Raw genomic sequence first — 8,945 nt, forward strand, 5'->3', positions numbered from 1 at the left:
CCCAGCAATATATCTCTCTTTGTACGAATTTTTTCGAATCCAGTACAAATTCGAAAATCTTCCTGACAGGACCTCAAACATATTGAGAGGTTTTCCTAAAAAGACGAAATTAAGAACTTCGTGTTTCAAATTCGTTTCGTGTCCAATGTTTAAAAATCGAAAACAAGAATGCTTGCTGTGAAAGGCGACAAAGCTTGTCGTAAGAGGCGACTAACGGGATCGGGTGGTCAGGCTCGCTGACTTGGTTGATACATGACATCGTGTCCGAAATCCTGGATTGTCTGGTCACAAAGCTAGAATATTGGCGAGTGCGGCGTTAAACAAGAAACAAACAAACAAACAAACAAACAAACACAATGAAGCAAAACTCTTTTATCGTAACTTGGAATGTTTTTTGCATACGCTTATGTTGTTTCCAACAGCCACATGCGTATCAGGCGTAACATGAAACAAAACTGTCAACATTTGGGGACATCACATTTTTCCCAGCGTGACCGTGGATCCATTGTGTAGCACCACATAAATCCGGCGTCGCTGGGGTCACGGCAGTAGTTGACAGCCTCGTCCAGAGTCTCCGAAGCAAAGCCGCTAGGGCTCTTCAAGATGGGCCCCTTGAAGCGGTGTTCGTGCGGCACCTGGGCCTTCCATCTCTGACACGTCTTGCCGGTCACGCTCGTAGCTACGGTGCCAAGGTACACCCCTCTACTGTGCCATTTTGTTTCAGTGTTGGACACTGCAACACAAAACAACAACGACAATATGATTACGACAATTTGAATTTGTGATAATATTATGTTTGGATGGTGTAAGATTTAAGGAGCATCACTGCGGGGAATAGTAGTAAACATTTTGCCCCTATTGGAAATCGAACCCGGGTCTTAGTTTCGAGCAAACGTTATCACTTTAAGGCTTTCCAACTGCCCTAAATGTGTTAGCGAGCTCAATGTGGAAGGTCGTACATATTAACCAGGAAACTTACACACCCAGAAATGTGGCGCTCTAAGCCCGCTTATGGGCGTGGATTTGACGCTTTTCGCACATTATAAATGTCGTTGTGGTTAATATTATGGTACTGATAAAAAAAGACAGTCAGCTAAGTTCATGCATGACTAACGTCAGGTTAGATTCACTAACCACGAATTGCAGCGTCATTCGTGTCCGTGTAAGTGAAGGAGTTTGTCATTCGTGTCCATGTAAGTGAAGGAGTTTGTCATTCATGTCTGTGTAAGTGAAGGAGTTTGTCATTCGTGTCTGTGTAAGTGAAGGAGTTTGTCATTCATGTCTGTGTAAGTGAAGGAGTTTGTCATTCGTGTCTGTGTAAGTGAAGGAGTTTGTCATTCATGTCTGTGTAAGTGAAGGAGTTTGTCATTCGTGTCTGTGTAAGTGAAGGAGTTTGTCATTCGTGTCCATGTAAGTGAAGGAGTTTGTCATTCGTGTCTGTGTAAGTAAAGGAGTTTGTCATTCATGTCTGTGTAAGTGAAGGAGTTTGTCATTCATGTCTGTGTAAGTGAAGGAGTTTGTCATTCGTGTCTGTGTAAGTGAAGGAGTTTGTCATTCGTGTCCATGTAAGTGAAGGAATTTGTTCATGTCCATGTAAGTGAAGGAGTTTGTCATTCATGTCTGTGTAAGTGAAGGAGTTTGTCATTCGTGTCCATGTAAGTGAAGGAATTTGTCATTCGTGTCCATGTAAGTGAAGGAGTTTGTCATTCGTGTCTGTGTAAGTGAAGGAGTTTGTCATTCGTGTCCGTGTAAGTGAAGGAGTTTGTCATTCGTGTCCATGTAAGTGAAGGAGTTTGTCATTCGTGTCCATGTAAGTGAAGGAATTTGTCAATTGTGTCCGTGTAAGTGAAGGAGTTTGTCATTCATGTCTGTGTAAGTGAAGGAGTTTGTCATTCGTGTCCATGTAAGTGAAGGAATTTGTCATTCGTGTCCATGTAAGTGAAGGAGTTTGTCATTCGTGTCCGCGTAAGTGAAGGAATTTGTCATTCGTGTCCGTGTAAGTGAAGGAGTTTGTCATTCGTGTCCGTGTAAGTGAAGGAGTTTGTCATTCGTGTCTGTGTAAGTGAAGGAGTTTGTAATTAAGTTTTTCGCCGCTTCTTTTAATACCACAGCCATGAACTGGTTCAAAGGATTCCGATATGAATACCAATGCGGGGAATCGAATTTGGGCTGACTTGCCACCCGACACCGCTTAAAGAATTCTTGTGCCTATCATTCCAATATTCTTCATTTCAAATACCGGGATGATCTAGCTAATGCCATTCCAGTTCTTTATCCATATGAAGCTACAGAGACAATAGACAGAGACAGAGACAACTTCAATATAAGACCAAGTCGCAGAAGATCTTTTGCATTTTTATTTTTCAATATAATCTTCATTCACCTCAATACACTTATTACATATGTCCTTCAAGCTTTTAATACCACTTTTATAGAAATCCGCAGATTGGCCCTCTAACCACGCCTCTGTGGCAGCCTTTATGTCCTCGTCATCCTGGAAGCGTCTTCCACGAAGGACAGATTTCATTTGCTGGAACAGGAACTAGTCACTGGGGCCTAGTCTGGGCTGTAGGGTGGGTTGTTTAACTGTACAGCGCAAACTTAGCTTCGGCAGTCTGTATAGGACTTACCGTTACAACATTTCAGGTCCAACGGTGTCCAAAGGCCTGACTTCGTACACAGTGAAACAACAATCTCTAGATCTGGACCTGTGGGCGTGGTTCCTTCTCTGCATGTGTACTTGGCCACGCCGTTGAATTGTGTGGATGTATGCACAACCACTGCTCCGTCTTTGGCAGGAGGTTGGCCACATTCAGTCTGCAACGTCGCTGATAAAAACAATCATACAAAAATATCTTCTTACAATGCTGTGTATTTCCCCTTTGCCTTGAATAGTTGGTTGGTTTGTTTGTTGTTTTACGCCGCACTCAGCAATATCCCAGCTATATGACGGCAGTCTGTAAAGAATCAAGTCACGACCAGACAATCAAGTGATTGATATCATGAGCATCCTTCCATGCAAATGGGATACGATGACATGTATCAACCAAGTCAGCGAGCCTGACCACCCGATCTCGTTAGTCGCCTTTTACGACAAGCATAGTCGCCTTTTACGGCAAGCATGGGTTGCTGAAGAGCTATAGAGGATATTGTATGTCTTCATGTCATACTGTTTATGACACGAGTGTCTAAATTCCGGTATTTCCCGAGCGAGTCCGACGGAAATCCCGCAATGTAGGCACGAGAGTCGTAAACATAGTATGACATGAAGACGAATATAATGTTCTGTCTATTACTGAAGAAGATGTCTACATACAGAGACGAATTTTAGCGGTTGCCTATAAGGACAACAAGTCGCAACAGCAGCGGAACCACAATTGTCGAATGACGTCAACATTCTTCAGCCATGACGTTGTTTATAGTGTGACGTCATTCCGACCTCTCGTCACAATAAGATTCGAATGACGTCAGCATTGCCGTCCGGATGACGGAAACAATACCCTGTTCTACGTGACTTGATATGACCCAAGGACACATCTGGGTTCATAAAATGATATGTGCCTTAGGGTCATATCATTCAGTAATAGTCCTGCTATACGACGGCGGTCTGTAAATAATCGAGTCTGGATCAGGCAATGCAGTGAGTGAGTGAGGTTTTACGCCACTTTTAGCAATTTTTCAGCAATATCACGGCGGGGGACACCACAAAACGGTTTCACGCATTGTACCCATGTCGGGAATCGAACCAGGGTAAATTTAGTGATTGACAACATGAGCATCGATTTAGGCTATTGGGATACAATGGCAGGCATGAACCAAGTCAACGAGCCTGACCACACAATCATAATATTCATTCATATTTTATGTTCCCTGGCCCGAAAAACATTTTAATTTATTTCGACCACCAACCCCTTGCCTTTCTGAGTACATCTGGCAGCTTCATATTTTAAAAGAAGAGCCAAATATTTTCGCGGAGATATGGTTTTTATGTTCACGAGTGGGTGAATGTGGGACAAAATAATGTAGAAGTCACACCCTGATGGCGGTCGGGTAGCCTAGTGGTTAAAGCGTTCGTTCGTCACGCCGAAGACCCGGGTTCGATTCCCGACATGGGCACAATGTGTGAAGCCCATTTCTGGTGTCCCCGCCGTCATGTGGCTGGAATATTGCTAAAAGCGGCGTAAAACCATACTCACTCTCACCCACCCTGATGGCACAATGTTGATACAAGAGGTCGGGAAACATCCATGCTTGTACAACATTGATTCACCACACTTTAAGTGCAGGACATAACTCGAATCCAAGGCATAAGACACACCAGAAACCTTTGATTGTGGGTTCGAATCCCGGTTCGCCCCGATTATGTTTCTAGGTTTGTCAGCACCATACCCGTGCTCGTGGGTTTCACCGAAGTGGTAAACGTCTGAGACCTGCATCACTTCGACCTTTCCACCCACATTAAGCTGACCAGCGTGATATAACTGGAATACTGTTAAAGGCGGTGTTAAACCTAACTCACTCACTCACTCACCAAGGGATAAGACCGAGGGGCGTCAGCATCGAGGTTTTATCCCGCGTTTGAGGGTTTTAAATCTCAAAAAGTAACGTTGGAAAGTTTTTTCTAACTTATAAAACGAAAACAGAAACTTAAAACAACATTTATCAACACTTTTATGTTTCAAACATACTTTACATGAACATTAGGAAACGGGCGTTAAATATCTGTTGCTGGCGTAGGGGACTCTTTGAACCAGTGTGATTTATCAGCGCGGCTGCAGCCTGGTGGTACACTCACTAGGCTACAGAGATGAAGGTCTTCAGCAACCCATGCTTGCCGTACAAGGTGACTATGCTTGTCGAAAAAGGCGACTAACGGGATCGGGTTGTCAGGCTCGCTGACTTGGTTGATGCATGTCATCGATCCCAATTGCGTGGATCGAGGCGCAAGATGTCAATCACTGGATTGTCTGGTACAGACTTGACTATTTACAGACCGCCGTCATACAGCTGGGATATTGCTGCGTGCGGCGTTAAACCAAACAACAAACAAACAATACAAACAAACAACTGCTCATATATTGAAAACAGATTATATCTTACCAAGCTTTCTTTCCAGTACAGCCACGCGAATGTCAATATCGTTCAATCGATCTGCCCCTGTTAACACAACACGAAAAGTAGAGCCAAAACCTAATCTTTATTATATGTCTCGACGCTCATTTTCACCTTAAAAACATACGTCTTTGCGTTAATACTGGCTGCAAGATGGCTTCTTGTAGGCATCTCATATTACGTTAAGCAGATAATTGTCATAAGATAGCTATTACCGAGTTCGAGTTCAGTAAAGAGGGTTTGGGTGATCCTGGCACAGTCAGGCTGGTTAGGCTCATCATCAGCTCAGGGCCCTTGCCCCCTCTACACGCAGCCCAGACAGCGAATGGCACTTCTCCCAGGAAGCGCTGCCCAGTAAAACCCACCCAGAACTTTTCGGAGAATGTGAAAACTCCCCAACACTGCAGCCTTCTGCATTACCCAGATTATCAGAAGGTCTGTATTCCTGGTAGCAAACCCGGGTACTCTCCCAATGTCAGTCAACAGATTCGGAGGGACCAAACCTAAGGCACCGAGAACAATGGGGAGTCGGACAACTTGGTACTTGGGATGCAAGTGTGACATTTCGAAAGCGAGGTCCGAATATTTGCCATGTTTTTCCTCAATCCTGTCAATCACTTTGGTGTCAAAATTCAATAATATAAATGCTTTCATTGGATTTATCAAAAAGGACAAGACCAGGTCTCTTGACCTGGATACGTCCTAGGCTATACGGGCCTATTCCACAGAATTTTTTATTTATCATTTTCCATGACGCCCTCCACATAGTCCGTGTCGTACCATGGATGAACCTCTGTGTGAAAACCACAAGCATGGCGAAGACGGTAGTAAAATGATCGAGCCACGCCATCATGTCGCTTAAGATACTGTGTATGTGCCAACGCATCCAATGATAATGTGTTGGACAGTCTCATCAAATTCTTTACATAATCTACATTTCATATTTACGTGATTATTATTGTTGTTGTTGTTGTTGTTGTTGTTGTAGTTGTTATCTCACTAACCTGCAGCCTTATTGCTTTCGTCAGTATCAAAATCATCCACGTAGATCTGGCTAGCGATGACACAAGTTGCAGAAACCCCCGCCAGCAACAACCCGAGAGGAACACAGCCCACGTCCATGTTGTTTTATTCTGTTGTTAAGTTAGTCGGTCGTTGGTCTCATACTTATAACGGTGAAAGCATGTAACATAATCCCGAACGCACTCTGTAACTTGCAATAAAAGTTAATGGGTTCATTTGTTTCACCACACTATAGCAACCTTTCACTGATCTTAGTTGATTACTACCGTATACCTTTCCTGATATACGTTAAACCTTGACATAATGAGAAATAAAAATATTTAGAATTCTCTAGTTTATTGCTGTCAAGTACTATAGACTTCTGCGATGTCAAAAATGGGTTTGGTCACCTGCTCGTTTGGTAGAAAAGTGTCCTTACAAAAAAAGCAATACTTTGTCATTTACAAAATAACGTCATTGTACTTTTAAATTCTGCTGCTTTGCATTAAACATTCATCATACTGATTCTGAAAAAAACCATATATTTGCACAACAATAATCTTTAAGTTTTATTTTCAGTGGTTAATGTGAAAAGAATAGTGATAAAGATGGATGGTGTTTTTTTCAAACTCTATGTGTACGTTTCATTTACATTTAAGTGTACAAGAGAGGGAGAGAGAGGGGGAGAGAGAGAGGGGATTGGGGGGGGAGAGGGGAGGGAGAGAGAGAGAGGGAGGGAGGGAGAGAGAGAGGGGAGAGATAGAGGGGAGATAGAGGGGAGAGAGAGGGGAGAGAGAGGGGGAGAGAGAGGGAGGGAGAGTGAAAAAGAGAGAGGAGAGAGAGAGAGGGAGGGAGATAGAGAAGGAGGGAGAGAGAGGGGAGGGAGAGAGGGGAGGGAGAGAGAGAGACAGAGGGAGTGAGACAGAGAGGGTGAGAGGGGAGAGAGACAGAGGGAGGGAGAGAGAGAAGGAGGGAGAGAGAGAGGGGACGGAGAGAGAGAGAGAGTGGGGGAGAGAGAGAGAGAGAGAGCCCTCAATACAAACAGCTAGAAAAGTCTTGGTTCTGTAGTCTTTGACTTTATACCCGATGTGTTAACACAGAGAACCTTCTGAAGCAATCATAATAACGTATCTCTGCTCACATTATTTCAATTCTATTAGACGGTGTGTTATTAATCGCCAATGAACAGTACGCCTTTATTATAGCTAAAATGGATAGAATTATCACTATTATCACGTTATCAGAAATGAGCGGGCCACTGTAACTTGATAATGCCCTCATATTGCTTCACGACGGGTCATTATCAAGCCCGTTGTTAGGTGACGTCATAGGTTAGAGAAAATGACGTCACGTATTATAGTGACGTCATTTGGTTTGTTCTATGACGTTTCCATATTTGTAAAATGTGGTCAGTGACATTCGTGTTGATTGCAGTAAATGTTTCAAAACCGATGTTGTTTCTTTTTATTTGATAACACATTCCGTACATTTTAGCTATAATAACGGTAACGCTCTTTTTCAGGGCATTATCATTTGCAGAAGCCCTCGGTCTTTTCAAATGCCCTCCTTCGTCGGGCAGTTAATGGAAAACCTCGGACTTCTGCAAATGATAATGCCCTGAAAAATAGTGTTACCCTTATATAAGACACTGTAAAAAATACGCTTGCGGACGGGTCTATTTTGGCATCAGCTGGTCATTTGAAAATCTTCCCTGAAAGGTGGACTCTCCTCCCGATGGACACTACGACTTATAACACAAGTGTATGGGCGACATATTTTATACTTGAATATGTCAAGTCCGTGAGTGTTTGCTGTTGTCTGGGATTTACTGCAGAACACGCTACAAAATTCGTTTGAAATAGAATATACGGGTCCTTAGTTTTTGTCTGGTAGTGGTACAACCATCGTGCCATTATAAAAGTTCAGATCGACACTAATACACTAGGTATTTTGTTGAGGGATCATCACAACATACATCACCCGACTACTCACAACCTTGAAAGTTGTGTTTTAAAAGAGAGAATTTCAACATACGACGTCGACATCATTGTCATGACTGCGAATCCCTGCCACCACCCCCACCACCCTCCCTCTCCTCCCCACCCCCTTCTCCGCATCCGCCAGTGCACATTGCAGATGAAGAACACCTGCTTTACGAATATTATTCATATAGACTGAATTAAAGGAATTGTGAAGAAGGATTTTATTAGCACTTCTGAGACATATTTTCATTTTGAAAATCTTGTCACCTTAAACGATCTATTGTATTACGCAAAGTCAGTGAAAACCATGATGGGACATTGTGATGCACGGACAACGAGTCGATTTCCGAACTTAGGCGATCGCTAGGTCCATAGACCGACGACAATCGGAGTTGCAATCCTGAAGGGTTAAACAGTATGTGCTTAATAACTGTTAAATGCCTCCTCTTTTTACCACTGGTAATACATGTGATGTGAAATTGGGTTTAACGTCGCGTCCAAGATTATTGCACTTATATAGCGACGTGCATGCACGTGTATGTGTGGCTGCTTGTATTAGTCCGGACTGATGCGGATTTATAGTGCTAGCTCACTGAGATACCATGCCGCAGTTTGACATGAATACCCCACTCAGACACAGTATACTGACTCCGAGCCGACCAGTCCTTGTTTTAGCCCCTTAATGCCGAGCGCCAGACAGGGTAACAACAAATACCTTTTAACGTCTTTTGGTATGGCGCGGTCGGGGATCGAACCCCGGACCTTCCGCTCTCCGGGCGGACGCTCTACCACAAGACCACGGAGGCGGTCTGGTAATACATGTAAGCATTGTAGTTTGTTCTATATGTG

The 8,945-nt window shown here is 43.4% G+C and overlaps 1 protein-coding gene across 1 annotated transcript; it reads right to left on the reverse strand.

Annotated features, from left to right (window-relative positions):
- Nucleotides 1-391: 391 nt before the first annotated feature.
- Nucleotides 392-6,281, reverse strand: LOC124149677 (apolipoprotein(a)-like). Its single transcript, XM_046521406.2, has 4 exons — nt 6,117-6,281; nt 5,101-5,157; nt 2,631-2,828; nt 392-733 (listed from the first exon to the last, which is right to left on the reverse strand). Exons 1-4 carry the CDS (start codon nt 6,232-6,234, stop codon nt 459-461), a joined length of 648 nt encoding a protein of 215 aa, XP_046377362.2. The 5' UTR covers nt 6,235-6,281; the 3' UTR covers nt 392-458.
- Nucleotides 6,282-8,945: the final 2,664 nt, after the last annotated feature.

This window comes from Haliotis rufescens, unplaced genomic scaffold (assembly GCF_023055435.1).
Source record: "Haliotis rufescens isolate VD_foot unplaced genomic scaffold, xgHalRufe1.0.p SCAF_18, whole genome shotgun sequence".
NCBI lineage: Eukaryota > Metazoa > Mollusca > Gastropoda > Lepetellida > Haliotidae > Haliotis > Haliotis rufescens.

What these genes read in the sequence shown, in the direction of transcription:
- LOC124149677 (XM_046521406.2), bottom strand. Translation starts at nt 6,234, where the DNA reads ATGGACGTGGGCTGTGTTCCTCTCGGGTTGTTGCTGGCGGGGGTTTCT. An exon ending in TGTACTGGAAAGAAAGCTTG is followed by an intron (nt 2,829 to 5,100) that starts GTAAGATATAAT and finishes TGTTTTTATCAG; the next exon opens with CGACGTTGCAGACTGAATGT. An exon ending in GGACCTGAAATGTTGTAACG is followed by an intron (nt 734 to 2,630) that starts GTAAGTCCTATA and finishes TTTGTGTTGCAG; the next exon opens with TGTCCAACACTGAAACAAAA.